The sequence below is a fragment of the Wyeomyia smithii genome, chromosome 3 (genome assembly GCF_029784165.1).
Source record: "Wyeomyia smithii strain HCP4-BCI-WySm-NY-G18 chromosome 3, ASM2978416v1, whole genome shotgun sequence".
In the NCBI taxonomy this organism is placed as follows: Eukaryota; Metazoa; Arthropoda; class Insecta; order Diptera; family Culicidae; genus Wyeomyia; species Wyeomyia smithii.
Window position 1 is genome coordinate 158,173,858 of NC_073696.1, and position 18,876 is coordinate 158,192,733.

Sequence of the window (18,876 nt, forward strand, 5' to 3'; positions counted from 1 at the left end):
AAAATCGGACTTCACTAGCCCTGACGACTCTGTTGATATTGGTTTGGTTTTTACTTGCGAAAGTGAAGGAGGTGAATATTTTTGCTTCTATTTTCACACATAAATTGGCAATTGCATATGGGAATAATTCGCGTAGGTGCGAACAGCCTTAAAAATAGAGGTGGGAAAAATGGTTCACTATAGTGAGCGGATCAGAGCGGCTCCGCTCCCTAAGATGAACTAGTTCTTTTTAACAGCTCACTAGCTCTTTTCGTTTCTACATAATTTTTGGTTTTTATCAGCGTAGCTAATTATCAGACACCGCAAGCAAGAGCCAGGTGAAAGCTTTACACCCGATTTGCCAAGCGCAAGGTCGCGTGCAAAAATTACAGTAGAACTCCCAGAAACAAGCTGCCACCAAACGTCTGCCCTGATATGCATGACCTGCATTTCTCATCACCCAACCACCAGCCAGCCGTAAGAGCATGCAAAAAAAAAAACAACTTGCAACAGTCCATACACAGGTACACGGGTTGGCTAACGCCGAGTACGCACACGAATGGATGTGGAACGAAAAGAACGAAAGAACTGATTCACTGATCTGGCAATCCGCTCACAGGCTGATCAAAAGATTCAGTTCTTTAAAAGAGCGAAATCTTTCGCTCTCAGAAGAACTGGTTCTTCCGATGGCTCTTTTGTTCAGCTCGCAGGCAATCCGCTCGCGATCAGAAGATTTCGATCTTTTGAAGAACTGATTTTCAGATCAGCTCGCGAGCGGATTGTCTGCATAGATTCAAAAGATCAGTGAACCAGTTCTTTCGCTCTTTAAGTTCCACTTTTCGCGTACGTCCCGGCGTTAGCCAGCTCGTGTGCTGTGTGTGAACTGTGGCAAGTAGATTTTAATTTTTATTCCCGTGGCTGGTGGATGGTTATGCATAGGAGAGCAGGCAGCCGGCGGTAGCTATTTTCTAGGAGTTCTATTGCAGTGTCGTACGCCGCTTTGCGCTTGGGGTGTAAAACATTCATATGGCTCTCGCTTGCGGTGTCTGATCAACAAAATCAGCTTCAGCTTTTTGCTTGAAGTAAGGGGTGAGTTACCGCTCTTTAAAAAAGAGCGATAGATCACTCACTCACTTTGAAGAACCAGCTCTTTAGATCAGTTCGTGAGCGGATTGCCCACCTCTAGTTAAAAATCTCTTTTACTTGTGGCAGGGCTAGGGATGGGAAATATCGACTAAAATGGCTATCGATAATTATCGATAAATTCTCTAATACCATCGTTGACTATCGATAATTATCGATAGTTTGACAGCTAGAACCAAATGAAGAAAAACAGCAAAGTGTTGCTTACGTTGCTTACATAATTCGCACTTAAGCAAAATCTCGTCGTTTTTCGTATAAGGTAGAGTGAGCGAAAATGAGTATCCCTCAATTTTTTAACAATTTTAAAGAGGATTTCATGTGATAGCGAACAATCATCGAATTCTCTTTAAACAAAGGCAAGGCCAATCTATTTTTTCAGTTCTGGCATCATTCTGGAGTATATTTAAATGCCAATGCGAAGAAAATATCGATAACGCGGAAAGCTTAACGCGGAAAGCCGACAACTATCGATAATTATCGATAGGTTCCCACACAGGTACACAGAAAAATAAAAACACCCAAATATGCGTATTTTTGACGCAAATCAGCCCTTCTGTGCGGGAAGGTACTTTTAGGTACACTGTAAATAAAAATCACGTCGAAGTAAAGTGATTTGCTGTTGAATTCGCACTACTTGTCTAACATTTGAGAGTTGAATGGAAATCTTTCGAAATATATTAATGCAAAGAACGATGAAATCAATAGCAAATCACTTTATTTTCTGTTGTTATGTTCATCTTTGTTGATATGCTTATGTTTGAGATACGGAATGTCGATCAATTGGATAATTATATAAATTCACAATAAATTCAAGAGACTTCTTTTTATTTGAGATTATTCATTTTTATTTTATTTTAGATTTTCAATTTAATAATAAGATAATCCTACAGATGATCCTTGTCACTGTATCGATGCAATCGCTTTCAGGATCTGTAAAGGAGTCGTTTTATTGTTATTTTAATTCAAAAGATTCAATAAAACTTACGCTCAAATAAAATTTTGATCTCTGGCTAAATATGCTGCTTGCGCTGTTCACCATCGTCACTATTTTTGTTTCGCCTCATGGTTTTGACGTTTGTCAATTGGAATTGCAGCTGTAATTCAATTGATTTAAACAGTGGTGATAATACAAGAGATATTCTTTATAATACGATGGTGATTTCCATTAACCAGTTTTCAACGCAAGATCATTTCATTGGAAAGTGGTAATGATCGAGAAATTAACACTAAATCACTTCAACTTGCAGTTCGATGTGACGAATTGTGTCGACTTCAGGAGTTAAGAATAATGAACGTCTTTCTTTAAAAGGGTTAGATTCCTCGGGTTATCTTAACCGGTGTGCAAAGGTCCTTTTCGCATTCGAAAGGCTTAAACACACAAGGGACAACCTCTGAAATCTAGCGTTCGGATTAAGAAAGATCTGTGCGAGTTCGTATTTGCTAGTGGTATGATTTTATTTGGTAGCAAATCGGGTTTATATACAAAAATTTACAAATTGTAATCTTACGAACTATGCCTACGTATGGAAGAGAAAATGAGAGAGAAGATTCTCCGAATCTTCCTAAGGGAACAAATAAGAACGCGACAGAATTTCCATTCGCCTAGTCAGGTCAAATTTGCCTTCCCCTAATCCGGTACCTGAACGGGAAAAAGGTTTCGAACGTTATCGGCTTTCTTTACACGTGCCTACGACAACATTCATTCAGGTAGTTACAATGTTTTACAAAGCACCGGATTTGCATTCCCTATTTCCCTACTTAAGATGATAATGCGTACGCAGACGCGCCGGCTGATAATAGGACTTATCGCCCTTTTCTTTGAGCATTGTCCGGCCATAATTCACATAGTCATTGACGCTGGCTAAACCTAACAGACTGAGAAAATAGACCGCTTACGATCAGTGCACTCGCACGGATCTAGATATTCTATACCTGCTTCTAATCTAGCACCCGCACGAAGGGTCGGTCGGGGATTATCTATGTAGCAATCTCCTCTATGAAGGGAACCTATTGCGATTATTAAATCTATTCTAATTCCTTTTATAAGAACAATATTAAATGAGTTGCTGAATGACTATATTGTCAAGTTCTAAGTAATGCGTTTGCTACAAATTGAGTCAAGTGCAAAAACACTTGAAGTAATCGTGACATTTTTTCTAAGTGTAAAAGTGATGTACCTACTTTTGAGTACCTGTACGAATGTCATGATTTAGGTAAAATCAGAACCTTGAATCAACAATATCAATATCAAAAACTCCATACACACTCATTATTTGTTACTCTAAAGTGAGTTAGATATGACCCATTTTTGAAAAAAGTGGATGTACCCTTATTTGAGTACTTTTACGGTTACTCACTTCTGAGTAAGGGCGTCATACGTCAAAAACTGATTAGAATCTACTCTGTTTATGCAAACCAGGAATTAACGAAAATGAGTACAAGTTACCCAGTTTGCCTAAATTTGGAAATTTGATGATTTCTGGTTTTTGTAAATCTGACTCAATAAATAAAATAAATTCAGAACAATCAAAATCATAGATTTATTTTTCATCGAAACATTATAAAAGTTTTAAATCATTCACGTGTCTTTATATAATGCGGCAACCAACCGGTTCACAGTTGCCCGTGAACTGTGGCTCATGTTTTTGTACAGTTCGCACACCAGAAAATCCGTCACCAAACACTGCGAAGGATTTAAATTGTATCGATTGCATGTATTGGGCACTGTACATCGATACAAATGTTTCCGTTCATTATCACGAATAAAAGCCCGACCTAAAACGGCATCGCAGGACACACAACATGCGGTTGTTCATTTTGAAGAGATGTTTTTTATGTTTTCAAATCCTCTGCAATAATGATGTTGGGCTGAAATTGTTATGGAATACTGTTACACGTTGTTTGTAATGTAATCGATTAGGAAATTATTGATTTGATGAAAGATCAAATACTTACTGCTAGCAAACGAGTAAAAAGCGACACCAATTGTTCTTCGGAAACAGATAATATCGCTGTTGAAAACTTTTGACATATACATATACTCAGGGGTGAGTAAACATCATGGATAATAAATGAAAATTTGGGTAAATGTTACTCAATTATCCAGTACCCGATAACTCACTTTTTGACATTTTGCATAAGAATACCAAACTGAGTAGATCCTAATCAAATTAGAGTTAAAATAAAGCAGCGTGTACAAATTTTTACTTAAAATTGAGTATTCGCATTTTATTAAGCTGTCGCGTAGTTTACACTAATTTTTACACGTATTATTAACCTAAACCAGTGAAAACATTCAGGTTTACGTAAATTTAGGTTGTTTTTACGTGTTCACTTGGTAATATTTTCTTTGTGTGTAGGCAGGGCCTAATAAGCAGCCGGTTCAAATTGGTTGAATGTAACGGTGACCAGCTGTCACGTCTTGTCTTAGGCCAATACAACAGCGATACCTACTTTTTGGTCGTCCGAGTTTACATCAATATTTTTTATAATGTCTGGATCCTCGACTACTGTGAGCACAAGCGTAAATTCTTACGGAAATGATCGAAATGATGTGGAATATGCAAATGAAGGAGGATTTTTCCATGCTGATTATAAAAAGTAAGTAAAAATGTTTGTAGCAAATTAGAAATAAAAGAATTTGTTACAGGCATGATGATCTCAAACAAATGCTGGATAGTAATAAGGATAGCTTGAAACTGGAAGCAATGAAACGAATAATTGGAATGATTGCCAAAGGCCGAGATGCTTCAAATTTGTTTCCTGCAGTCGTGAAAAATGTTGTTTCAAAAAACATTGAAGTAAAAAAGCTTGTTTACGTATATCTGGTTCGCTATGCTGAAGAACAACAGGATTTGGCACTGCTTTCGATTTCTACGTTTCAAAGAGCTTTGAAGGATCCAAATCAATTGATTCGTGCTAGTGCGTTGAGGGTACTCTCGAGCATTCGTGTCACAATGATCGTACCAATTGTTATGTTGGCCATTCGAGAGTCTGCATCAGATATGAGTCCTTATGTTCGTAAAACAGTAGCTCATGCAATACCCAAGCTCTATAATTTAGACCCGGATCAAAAAAACGAGTTGACTATCGTAATAGAAAAGTTACTATCTGATAGAACCACTCTTGTTGTAGGATCAGCTGTAATGGCATTTGAAGAAGTTTGCCCAGAACGTACAGATTTGATTCATAAAAACTATCGTAAGTTTTGCAATTTATTAGTTGACGTCGATGAGTGGGGACAGGTATTAATCATCAACATGTTAACGAGATACGCCAGAACCCAGTTCGTAGATCCAAATAACGTAAGTTTATTAAATGATAAAAATTCAATTGAAGACACTTATGACCGTGCAAACAATGCTTTCTATAGTGAAAAAAAATCAATATTCCTTTTTATGACAATCTAAATATGAAAGGAAAAACCTTAAATGCGAGAAATGCGCATGATTTTGCATGCAAGTTAGCTTTCAAGTTACGTAGAGAAAATTAATATTCAATTTTTCTTGAAACAAAAATGACGTTCATAAACTGACAGAAAAGATCAATTTCACACTCATTTAGTAATAATATCAAGCAGCGACCAAAAAAAAACATTAAGCGATATATTATTGGCGAGAATAACTGCGATGGTGATACATATAACGAAATCGAAGAAAACTCGAATTTTCTTAAAACGGCCGGCCTAGCGGAAAATTGTGAGTATGAGCGAATGTTGGTCTACTAGTGGGTCACCATTCCTGAAAATATGATTTTTGGGAATTTCCTTATAGAAGAGTAGTAGTCGAATAAGTGATCACACACGTATATAAGGCAAATTATTGAAAAAAACGAATTTTCCCAGAACGGCCGGCGTAGCGGAAAATTGTGATTATGAGCGAATGTTGGTCTACTAGTGGGTCACTATTCCTGAAAATATCATTTTTGGGAATTTCATTATAGTGGAGTAGTAGTCGAATAAGTGACCTACACACGTATATATGGCAAATTACTGAAAAAATCGAATTTTCCCAGAACGGCCGGCCTAGCGGAAAATTGTGACTATGAGCGAATGTTGGTCTAATAGTGGGCCCAACCCGGTGGCATCACTGACGTTTACGTACAACATAAGTGAAGCCAGCATTAGCTGGATCACTGGATCAATTTCACATGCAATTTGACAGCTGATTCATCGAAACACGGGAAAAAGCAGTGTTCATACGTGCCTACAGTGTCGGTGTTCAGCTGCAGTGTGTTTATATGTTGTTTTCGGGGGATGTATTTATTGCACATAACGTCGAGTGCTTTGCTTGATGAAACAAAAAATGAATGCGTTGCATCATTATAGAATGTACACAACGTTTATTCTCTCCGATTTCGAACGGCGGTGTTTCTTGCAGGCGGCTGACATCGCGCGATGATTTAGGGATTAACATCTCAACGTATGTGTAAATGAGATAGTATATCAACGCTACCTTTAAACATTAACAAAGTTAAGCTAAGCTTTTATTTAAATAAATAAATTGATTCGAGCGCATAATTCTGTACAACATATATTATGCTTCGTTCGTCATGCTTACACTGCTGTGTGAACAAACCTTCAAAAACATAGATGAGACTAGCGCCACTGCCTTTCACGGCAGTTTCAGGAAACAAGGCCGATGCCACCGGGTTGAGTGGGCCACAATTCCTAAAAATATCATATTTTTTCATTATTTATTTATTTATTTGTTATTTTCATCTGGCTAAATATGCCTTAATGAATTTTCCGTGATGAGGAAAAGCCCTTTTGAGACACAGTTTGTTACTCAAAAAGGCATAAAAACCCCATATCTTTTCTTACTCTAATTGAAGAATTGCAGCGACGTAAACAAAAGCAGGATTATCGAGCTTATGGTAGACGGTTAAATTGTTATTGAAGATACCGAAGCCAGTGGACCCATCGAGAAGTGATCCGGAATTCCACGAGTTTCTTCTATCATGGAAGTATCGAAAAACACTGTAGAATCAGAAGTATTTGATAAGTTGACACCATTTGGGATTTTCGATAAAGGGTTATTATTTTGTGATATGTGATTGAAGTACAATGTCATAAAACTGGTTCGAGAATTAAGTTCGATTACCCTTCAAAACTTTCAATTACAGGACGGTTCAAGACTTCACATTTGATAAATGAACGAGCCAAGTCGGATCGTAATGCCAGGACCGAAGGGTTTTCTAAAACTAGTGGCAGTCAGAGACTTAGTGCACTCGCATTCACTAAACGCGTCCGCGTTCACTTTCGGGAGGGTGCAATTAAGGCCACCTTTTTAAGGGGAAATTTAGCCCTTTAGGCTTCACTTGGGGATCCTTTAGGCCATTCCCACCTTACGCCGATTAAAGTAAGCCGATCTTCTGAACGCGAACTTAACTTCAAATCGATTTTTACGATGTCTTTGGGACTTAGGATTGATATCGAACTGAACGCCTTGACCTTTTAATTTCGACTTATTTATTGTTTTCGATCAGATATGATCGATGACCGTTCGAGTTTCATTCACGTATGCATGTGTGGATGGCACTATCAACTAGAGAGTAATTTCTCTCGTGTAATCATTTTTATCTCACATTCGATGTAGGTTCATTAGATTGTGAGTGTAGTTGTTTAGAACCTAGTATATAACGCAGTAGCTTTAAGGTAGGTTAACAAATTTGGGTCTAAGATACAAAACATGTTAAGATTATCGTATTAAGGTTTAGCTTCACTACATTTTTGTTAATTGGCAATCTAGCTGAAGTATTAAACAATAATAATACGATAAGACATACTCCCGAACCGGTTTTTGATGGTAGAACTCTGGACTCATCGCATGGGTCGACTGGATGCAACCTAAGGCGATACGCAAACAACGATATTGTATTCGCTCCAGTTTGATCAAATGTGTGTTTGCTGCGGAGCGGAAGCAGAAACACCCTTACTCAATTACAGACAATATCGTTGTTTGGTAAAGCCTTACAAGGTGTTCTGGGTGGGCTCCCCACCATAATCCGGGTAATGTACGAAGAAAATTCACTCTTTGTTGGCATTTTTTTATCAGATGCCTAATGTGACAACCCCAGTTGCCTTTAGAGTCAAACCAGACACCAAGATACTTGTGTACCAAAACCTGAGAAATCATTTTACCCAACAATTGTGGCTGGAGCTGAGCAGGTTCATGCTTCCTAGGAAAAACTACTATCTCAGTCTTCTCCGGGGAGAATTCTATACCTAGCTGTAAAGCCCAAGCAGACAAATTGTCCAAGCGATCTTGCAATGGTCCTTGCAAATCGGAAGCTTTGGCTTTGGCAATTCTCGGAGGTATCAAGTATGTTATTTTTTAAATTCAATTTGAAAACATGACAACCCAAGACCAAGACCAAGAGATATTTTTCATGTTTGTCCCAAGAAGAATGACAAACAAATGAAAAACGCATTGTTTTTGACGAAAAACATTAATAACTTCGAGTAGAATTGAGACATTTACGATATCAGCATTGCAAATTGTTTCACTTAAAAAGATCTAAAAGTCGTTCGAAGACAGTTCTAAGGTGAAACTTGAAATAAAAAAGTTAGAGCGCAAAATGTGTTTTTGACGTGGGACAACGTCTTCGTTTTCTATACTGGGATGCATTCTGTAAAATAAGAAACGCAACTGGCAAATGTTACGTCAGATTTCAAACGATAAGAACAGCATAACCACATGATGGATAACAATAACCAATATATTGTTGGATAGATAGAATGTGTAACAATTTTATAATACGCTAGCCATCATTATTATTTCACTGCTCAATAGTGAAAATTGTTAAAAAGTTACAAGGAAATTTACGCGAACAATTGACCAATCACACGCGAGTATTCCTAGCACAGACGATGTGAATGGACACCAACCATTCTCTGTGATATTCTCTGTACCAATATAAAAAAAAAGTGGACAGAGTTCCCCCGTCCCAACAGGTCAATTTAAGTTTGCTTCCATGAACTTAGACCAATTTGAAGTCTCGAAGGTAAAGATCTTTCGACATGTTTTGAAACAAGCCTTTCATTTGAACAATTTCCAAACCTACTGTCAGAGCATAATAAAAACTGATGTCTTGAAAAAAAACATGCTGGTAAAAGCAACAATACCGTACAGTATAATATACATATTATGCGGAGCAGAGTGCCGCTGGTCTCTCGTCGTCTATCATTGCAGTGGTACACGACTTCTATTTCCGTGAAATCAAGGAAAAACTGCAATGTTGCTGCATTGATAGTGATTAAAAGTTTATCTCATGAATATGGTTACCATAAAAAAAAAAAAAAAACAATAAACTACTCAACAAGAATTGAGCATTTTTGCAACGGTCATAAGATTTTTTTTTACATTTTATCTTCAATATTCACTAAATGATCGTGATCGAAAGAGTAGCTTTCTGAAAATATAAATTTATATAAGCTCAAGAGCCAGCGAATGCTTCTGAATATTTTGTCGATTCACTAGGATCTATTCAGAATCTTTTTTTCTTTTTTCACATTTCAACATTCGTAGATGATTTATTTTTGTTATCAACTTAACAAGAACTTGTCAAACAAAAAACAGAAATTAATCATTTCGAACTTTAACTTCCTTGTAATTGTTGATTGTTATGATTTTTCGCTGGAACTTGTTGATAATTTTGTTCAACTTATCTTCTTATGTTTCCCTATGAGTGAACCTATGTAACGGCTTCGAAATTATTTTCATAATAAGATTTATATAATACATTTAATTTGATCAGAGTTCAATAAGATAAAATCATGTATTATGATAACGTAAATGTTGTTGGATCTGGTTTATGAGGAAATAGAGTTAATTCTGATTCAAACGCATTGCGAGAAATTCTTGGTACTTCTTTAATAACAACGAAACGCCTGTACCTTGTTAAAGAAATGATGTTCGCATAAAGAAACACTACACAATATCGTTAAGTGTGATCGAAGTTCCGTCGAGTATTGTTCAATATATTTCTGAAAAGAAAATTTATGAGGAGTCTGCATACAAAAAATATTAAATAACAGAACAAACGAACTGTTGCTGTCTGCAGATTCTGTAACATTTGTAACTAAAGATCCTTCTAATTACTGTTTAGTCCCACGTCACCATTTCATACAACCCTAGGGCTGTATACCTTGTAGTATTTCAATATAAATGGGTTGTTTTCAAAGATAGAGAAAACCTTTTCTTGACAAAGTTACCTGAAATTAATGGAGTTATAACATTGTAGAACAAGTTTTTTTTCTATCTACAAAGATAAAAAAGTTAGATACTTGATTGCATAGAAATTTTTGGTCACCCTAATTTTTGATAATCTACTATATAAAAATGGAATTCCGTAACGCTTGATCTTATTGATATTATTCCCTCAGTCTCTGAGGTGTACAGTACATTTTGAACCGTTCTAAATCAAAAATCATAAGCGGTGACAGTAGGTTTTTAACATGGAAATGTTCGCTGATATTCAGGAAAGACATTTGAGAAAAAATAATAGGTATCTAATTGCTAAAACTTGAGATATTATTCACAAAACTACGTAAAACATGCAAATTTATGACTTTCTGTGCTAAATTTGCCTCTGAATCAAAATTCAAAGCGATGACATATGATTCTTTTGTCACTAAAATGTTTGTTAATGTTCAGGAAAGACATTTGAGGAAAAATAATTAGTATCTGATCACTAAAACTTGAGATATTATTCACAAAACTACGTAAAACATGCAAAATAATGACTTTTTATACTTAATTCGTCTCCAAATCAAAATTCAAAGTGATGACATGTGATTCTTTTTTTATTAAAATGTTCGTTGATGTCTCGGAAAGACATTTGAGAAAAAACAATAGGTATCTAATTACTAAAACTTGAGATATTATTCACGAAACTACGTAAAACATGCAAAATTATGACAAAATTATGTTCTGTGCTGAATTTGCCTCTAAATCAAAATTCAAAGCGATGACATATGATTCTTTTTTCACTAAAATGTTTGTTAATGTTCAGGAAAGACATTTGAGGAAAAATAATTAGTATCTGATCACTAAAACTTGAAATATTATTCACAAAACTACGTAAAACATGCAAAATAATGACTTTTTATATCTAATTCGTCTACAAATCAAAATTCGAAGCGATGACATGTGATTCTGGTTTTCATTGAAATGTTCGTTAATGTTCAAGAAAGACATATGAGATAAAATAATAGGTATCTAATTACTAAAACTTGAGATATTATTCACAAAACTACTAAAACATGCAAAATTATGACTTTCTGTGCTAAATATCCCTCTAAATCAAAATTAAAAGCGATGACATATGATTCTTTTTTCACTAAAATGTTTGTTAATGTTCAGGAAAGACATTTGAGGAAAAATAATTAGTATCTGATTGAGATATTATTCACAAAACTACGTGGAACATGCAAAATCATGAATTTTATGCTGAAATTGCCTCCAAATCAAAACTCGAAGCAGTGATGTGATTTTTACTATAATAAAATGTTCGTTGTGTTTAGGAAAGATATTTGAGGCAAAAATAATAGGTATTTGATTATTTGAAATTTAAATATTTTCCACTAAACCACATGAAAAATGCAATACCATAATTTTTTAGGCTCAATTTGTCTCTAAATCGAAATTCAAAGCGATGACACGTGATTTTTTTGAATAAAATGTTCGTTGTTATTCTGGAATGACATTCGAGAAGAAATAATAGTAATCTGATAACTGAAAATAGAGATATTATTCACAAAACTAAGAAAAACATGCAATATCATGAATATTTTGGCTCAATTTGTCTCTAAATCCAAATTTAAAGCTATGATATATGATTTTTTCTATTGAAACGTTTGTTCATGTTCAGGAAAGACTTTTGAGTAAAAATAACAGATTTTTGATTACTGAAATTTGAAATATTCACAACAATACGTTAAACAAGCAAAATCATGAATATTTGAACCCAATTTGCCTCTAAATCGAAATTCAAAGCTATGATATGTAATTGTTCTTCATTGAAATGTTTGTTAATGTTCAGGAAAGACATTTGAGGAAAAATAATGGGTATCTTATTGCTAAAAGTTGAGATATTACTTTGAAAACTACGTATGTTTGAAAATGATTTTCTGCATATAGAAAAACACATTAAAATACTCTTTTTGAAATTTTTTTTATACATATGATAGATGCAAAATTTTGACTTTTTGAGCATGAGCTCAATTCGCGTACAAATTAAATTTGTTTTTTTGACGTGGGACTACGTCTTTCTTCACTATACTAAGGTACATTCTGTGAAAACTGTATTGAACATGTAACGTTTTTGGTTGGCGGAATGGAAGATTTTAGATGCTAACGGAATGGAAGATTTTAGATGATAACAACTGTTCCGATGTCAATAGTTAATATACCGTTGGAAAGCTAAAATATACAAGATTTGTATAACATGATAATTTTAGTTACCATTTTCTTATTACTCCGTGAAAATTGCGGAAAAGTTTGAAGGTCGAATATCCACATACATTTTTTATACGATTGGTATATTTCCCTAACGCAGACTTCAAAAACATAGACGAAATGCTTTCACGCATTCAGTCATTGGCTAGCAATGCCAGCCAATTGGCATCGCATTCATCACCCAACGTAAGCGACGAAGAAAAAAGCAGAGATGCTTCCACGTGATTGGTTCTTCCCCCAATCACCCAAGTTCCCCACACTGAGTGACGCTTTAAAAGGACATTCCGTGTTGAGAGAAGATCATTCCCTGGTCGACCGTCAAGGCGAACAGTTCGGCTTCCTTTCGATCTAAGTTGGACCCCACCAGTGGTAATCTAATTCAGATATCGTTGTTGGAATACAGCCCGAAATTGGACGTGAACGGCACTGGGAAGCCGTTAGTAAGTGGCGTGTGTGTGTATGTGTGAGTGGCGTGTGTGTGTATGTGTGAATGGCGTGTATGTGTGTGTATGTGTAAGTAACGTGTTTGTATGTGTAAGTGACGTGTGTGTATGTGTATTCAACGTGTATGTGTATGTGTGTATGTAAGTGTGTGGGTGTGTATGTAAGTGTGTGTGTGTTTATGTAAGTGTGTGTGTGTATGTAAGTGTGTGTGTGCGTGTGTGTATGTAAGTGTGTGTGTATGTAAGTGTGTGTGTGTATGTAAGTGTGCGTGTGTGTGTAAGTAAGTGTGTGTGTGTGTGTGTGTATTACGTGTATGTGTGTATAACATATGTGTCGCATTTATCCGAGGTAAATATATTCATGACAGAATACTTGTATAGGCAACAAGTAAATTATTTTTCTTATTAGTACTTCAATTGGTATTTCTATGATAGTGACCAAAACTTTATGCGATTTAATGCAAATATTCTAGCTTTAAGTTAGATTTAGTTTCAGCTCGTAGTCGGCAGCGAGGATAAAAAATTTGCTTTTAGTATTAAGGTACTTTAGAAAGTAAGCTACACCCAACGCAAACGGGGAACATTTTATTACCTTAGGGTAATTTTTTATTACTTATTGTGTCTTATGACTGCGCATTATACACAAATAGTAATAACCGAAAAGTAACAAAAATAATGACGGGCACACGCTTGTATGTGTTTCTGCAGTAGAACATACAGCCAAGCACCGCAGTGCATGTGTTAGCAAGACTTCACTCGCTGCATTTGTATTGATGCAACGGTCAGATTCATTTTTGCTTCCCTTCATCCCCACATAATGAGAATTTCACCCGTCAACCTCAAATGTCTAATTAGAAACACTTTCGTTTCGTCCCCCAGTGTTTACATGAAATGAAAATATGTTATACTGTCTGAACAGAGTTGCCGAAGTTGCGAATATTGTTCTGAATGGGCACGAGTTTTGTTTTTTCAAACAGGTGCAAATGAGTTCCCATGAACCAATGAGTATGTGTTTTGAATAGCTTGCAAGAAAGCGAATGCTTTTGTTTTTCTCTAACGCAGTTTACAGATCGTGATGTCATTTAAAGACGCATTTCAAATCTTTGAAATCATCAACGTTTGCATACTCTATGACGGGGAAAATGCTGCTTGGCAGCTCTTGTCATATTCTTCCTCTACTCCGTATGCATACAACGAGCGAACTAATACACGCTCACCGGATGAATTGGAGATTGAAGAAACTTGTAACATGTGCAACATATGCGACGGTGTGTGATTTTTTTTTTTTTAACTTGAGATGGAAAGGGAGCAGTTTATGACAGAAAAAATCTTGCATGTGGTTGCACGACCATTATTAGATGGTCGTACTCCCGTAACACGTGCTAAATATTTGACAGTATATGTTGTTACTTGACTGGGGAAGATTTTTATTGCCTTTTTAGTAATAGGTTTGTTACCTTAAAGGCAATTTTGCGCTATTGCTTCTAAGGTAATAAGGAAAAGTTTTGCGTGTACCAGATATAATTGGCGCCGTTAAACATTAAATTATATTTGTGCCGTGTTAAATAAATTATAGATGGAGAAAAAAAAACTTTATGCGAGTTATTTTCAGCACTGAGCTTGTTTTGCGTTTATTTGTAACATGGGACTGACCAAAATTCATATTTTTCTAATCAATTTAGCAGCAAAAAGCTTTTTCTTGCGATTTTTTGAGAGCACCGGGTATGTGAAGAAGTTTTTGAGGTTTAAGAAAAGTGATAAGAAATTGCATGGGACTGTTATGCATTTATGGGCTGTTCATGTGGGTATTGGTATTTGTATGTTGTGGTTTATGACAGGTGTATGTGATTTTTTTTTGTTAAATGTTCATAGATTATTGTGTATGGTATTTGTACGTTTGGTGTGTGTTATATACTATGGATATGGCAGAATTAAATCTTTACACCCACCATAGTCCCACGGCAAGCCTACGTTTGTGCACTCAAGCACATACCCTTTAATTTTTTCAATAAAATGTTCGTTGTTCCTTTCAACATCTACAAATATTTTCTAGCAGAAGAATTTATGTTTTAATTTGGTGCGAGTCGAGCAGAAAAAAAATACATTTCTGATGTTTTTGTAGTTTTGTGAATAGTAACACATTACGGGATTCGAAATACTTTTTTACTTTATCAAAACTAGATTTTGTGACATTTGGCTGGAAGAAAGGTCGCATTTCATTGGTTTAATCTTATTTTTTAATTTCCACGTAGTTATGTGGATTAAAACGTTAACTTCTTTTCAGACGTGTTCCTTGGACACCAACAAACATTTTCGTTATAAAAATTCACATGTTATATCTTTGAATATGATTATAGAAGAGAACTAAGCATGAATGGTCACGCTAAATTCTTCTTACGTTGATTCCTTTCTTCTAAAAGTTATATAAAAAGAGGTTTTACTGTGAACGATTGACGAATATCCGGTTATCACCCGAGTGTGGTATATTCGAAACTAGGATGACCCCACATAACATTTTCCAAAATAACGACTTCTGATTTCAGGAAAATAATCTAAAGCGGTATTTGGCCAACCATTTCAATACTTCCCAAACTTCCGAACTCCATACGTCATTTTGAAATCCGAAATGGCGACTTCCAGTTTCTGTAAAACACCCCCAAATCACAAAATACAATCCAATATGGGTATTTCCGTTCTATGCGTTCTCAGAATGTTAAAGTACTTAAAGGGATGATGAACGTATAAGATGTGAAATATTTTTAAAGTGAGTTGTGCTAATAATGCAATGAATTATAAAAAATGTTTCCTAATTTTGAAACTTTTTATCCCGAGCATCGCCGGGAACGTTCAACTAGTTTTTCAATAAGTGTTTTATCATATGTAACAACTGTGTAGAAGAAAGTTTTTCTCTAAAATATTGCTATAGAGCTCTAGACCAAAATTTCCCCCTAAATTTGGTTTCTGGACCATTGTGCATTGTATTTCAATAACATGTCACAAAATATTAAACCTTCTTCAACCTTCTTCAGTTCCAAATCGTGTCAACTTAGGCGTCGTACACAAATTACGTAACGCTAAACATCTAGATTTCAGACCCCCTCCCCCCTATTTAAAGATAGGTAACGTTCGACATGACTCCCCCCCCCCCTAAAATTATGTGACGCTGATCAGCCTGACCCCCCTCCGGAATTTTCAATTCCGAGCAAACATCACAGTTACGTAACTGTCTCTACTCCCCTCCTCCCCCCTCCACTCTACGTAACAATAAGTAACGCTCACTCAACCCCCCTCCCCCCCTTCATGCGTTACGTAATTTGTGCACGACGCCATTATCAAATACTTCTGATTCTACTGTGTTTTTCGATACATCCATGAGAGAAGAAACTCGTGGAATCCCGGATTATTTACGCGTGCAACACATCCCAGGTTTTTTTTCTAATAAATATCGAAACAGCAACTGCGACAATATGTTCTACACCGACGGATTCTCGATGGGTTCACTGGCTTGGTATCTTCAATAACAATTTAACCGTCTCCCATATGCACCCTAGAGATTATCGAAATAATGCCCACGGATCATTATGTCATCTCTATGGACAGTCTCAGTTCCATTGAGGCTCTCCGACCGATGAAAGATGTTAAGCATTCTCCGTTTTTCCTGGGGAAAATACGGGAACATTTGAGGACTTTATCCAGAAATCTTCTAAGATTACCTTAGTGTGGGTCCCTTCTCACTGCTCCATTATCCCCAAGGTATCGACGAGCCCGTGGTTCAAGGGGTTCGATATAGGTCGGGATTTCTTTTGCATGATGTCCCGGCTTATGTCCAATCACTATAGATTTGACGCGCACCTCCGTCGTGTTGGGCTCGGGGAAGGGGTATCTGTGCCTGTGGTGAAGGTAATCACGACATAGAGCACGTTGTTTGGTTATGCCCTGTACACCGTGACGCCAGGCCTGAATTTCCGAAGGCCGAAGAAAGGCAGCCGGCTGTTCCTGTTCGTAATGTCTTGGCGAGCCGTGACCTACCATACATGTCCCTTATAAACGTTATCCTGAAATCCATCCATGCCCCAGTCTAGACCAATTCCCTTCCGCTTAAATCCAACCAAACGACTAGAACACGTTAAGACCCTGGATCCGGAACCAGCAAACAGACCCGCAGAATACTCTCAGGGCCCGACGGAGACAACTCAATATACCAGTCCGTAATATCTTGGCCCAGCAGCGCAATATATTGCATAGGCTGCTAACCTATGGCAATGGAAAACCCTCAAACAACAAACCATTCTAGCTTTAAGTTAGATTTATGTCGTTTGCGTTTTCGCGGTGTAGCCACACTCGGACTTCACTTTTGACACCGTATATGTTGAATTTCACTTTTCGGACTACACTTTTGACGTTGGACTAACGTCTATATCGAAGTTAGGTGCCTGAATTTGAAAATCTAGTAATTCAACCAGGGAAAAGTGGTCAGGTTTTGAGCGCTTATATATCAGTCATTTCTTTTCAGAATTTCGAGGTTTTGGCATCAACCGATCAGAAATTCTTTAACGGTTGAATTTATGTAACAAAAATAACCTATTGTGCGAGATACACTATTGAAAAATTGATAAATCACATCGATTGTCTAAATCATACCGAGCAACCAATCACCACCTCTCTTCACAAGCACAGTCGACACTAACGGATACAACCGATCTTACTTTGTAAACAGTCTCGCAGCTTTCAACCAATAACGAGCTCGCTTTCGGTAGCTGCAACAGGTGTTTCAACACCGTTTTAAAATGCTTCTTTTATCATTACCACTGAACAGATTCTAAACACCAATGGCTTGATTGATAGTAGAAATATTGCGCAAGATTGTCATATGATAATTTAAATATGTTTTCGATACTAAACTAGTTAAAAGTTGTGTTAAAAGTCGTGCACATTCAACCAATCCCAACCTCGCTTCTTCTTTACTCGCGGATGGATTTTTGCTTTGGGCTATATAATAGCCTGCGTCGTCTCATAGCAGTCATCAGTTAACAAGTGAAAGGCCACTAGAACGGTCCTGAATAATCTGCAGCGGTGGCTGATTCCAGTGGCGAAACTGAGCTGCAGCAGAACCAGAGCGGTGGTATCAGGCAGCAGCGGCGGAGGTTGTGGGCAGCTGCATTTCTTCATTCAGTTCGGTTCCCCTTCGATCTGAGTTGGACCCCACCAGCGGTAATCCAATTCAGATATCGTTGGGTGAAAATAGCCAGAAACTGCACGAGCCAGCACCGCCACTATGAAAGCTACCTCTATTTAGTGTGTGTGCAGTGTGCACATATAGCGTATATGCATCTGCATAGCTATGACATTTACGATAATAGGGATGATAGCTAACAAACCCATGTGTATCGATAGCTAGAGCTGTTGCGTGTGTATGGCTAGCTATAGCGTGTGTAAGACATAGCATGTGTAGCATATTATGGCTATTGCGTGTATATCTTCAGCGTGTGTACGGATAGTTATAGCGTGTGTGTGGATAGCTGCTGCGTGTGTAATAAATAGTTATAGCGTATGTATGGATAGTAATAGCATATGGTTGGATAGCTTATGCGTGTGTATAGATAGTTGTATCGGATGTATGGATAGGAATAGCGTGTGTAAGGATAGCTTTAGCATGTGTGTATAAAAAACTATAGCTACAGCGTGTGTATGAATAGTTTTAACGTGTGTATAGATAGTTATAGCATGTGTGTGGATAACTATAGCGGGTGTTTATCGAAGATTATTATTGTTATTGAAAATATTAAAAATATTAAAACGTCTTAACGAACACAGTTGTGAATTTGATTTTACAGCAGCGATTTTAACTTCTT

The 18,876-nt window shown here is 36.7% G+C and overlaps 1 protein-coding gene across 2 annotated transcripts in view; it reads left to right on the forward strand.

Moving 5' to 3' along the window:
• The first annotated feature begins 1,312 nt into the window (after positions 1–1,312).
• Positions 1,313–18,876, forward strand: part of LOC129726406 (AP-3 complex subunit beta-1) — a 54,070-nt gene continuing 36,506 nt past the window's right edge. Inside the window, exons 1-3 of one of the 2 annotated variants that reach the window (XR_008728327.1) lie at positions 1,313–1,618; positions 4,482–4,722; positions 4,772–5,426. Coding sequence is in view for 1 of the 2 variants with exons in the window: in XM_055683045.1 (XP_055539020.1) it covers positions 4,613–4,722; positions 4,772–5,426 (765 nt within the window). In the remaining variant the exon portion in view is untranslated. Of the gene's footprint in view, positions 1,619–4,481; positions 4,723–4,771; positions 5,427–18,876 lie in introns of those variants that run through there. The other variant, XM_055683045.1, reaches the window with a different exon arrangement.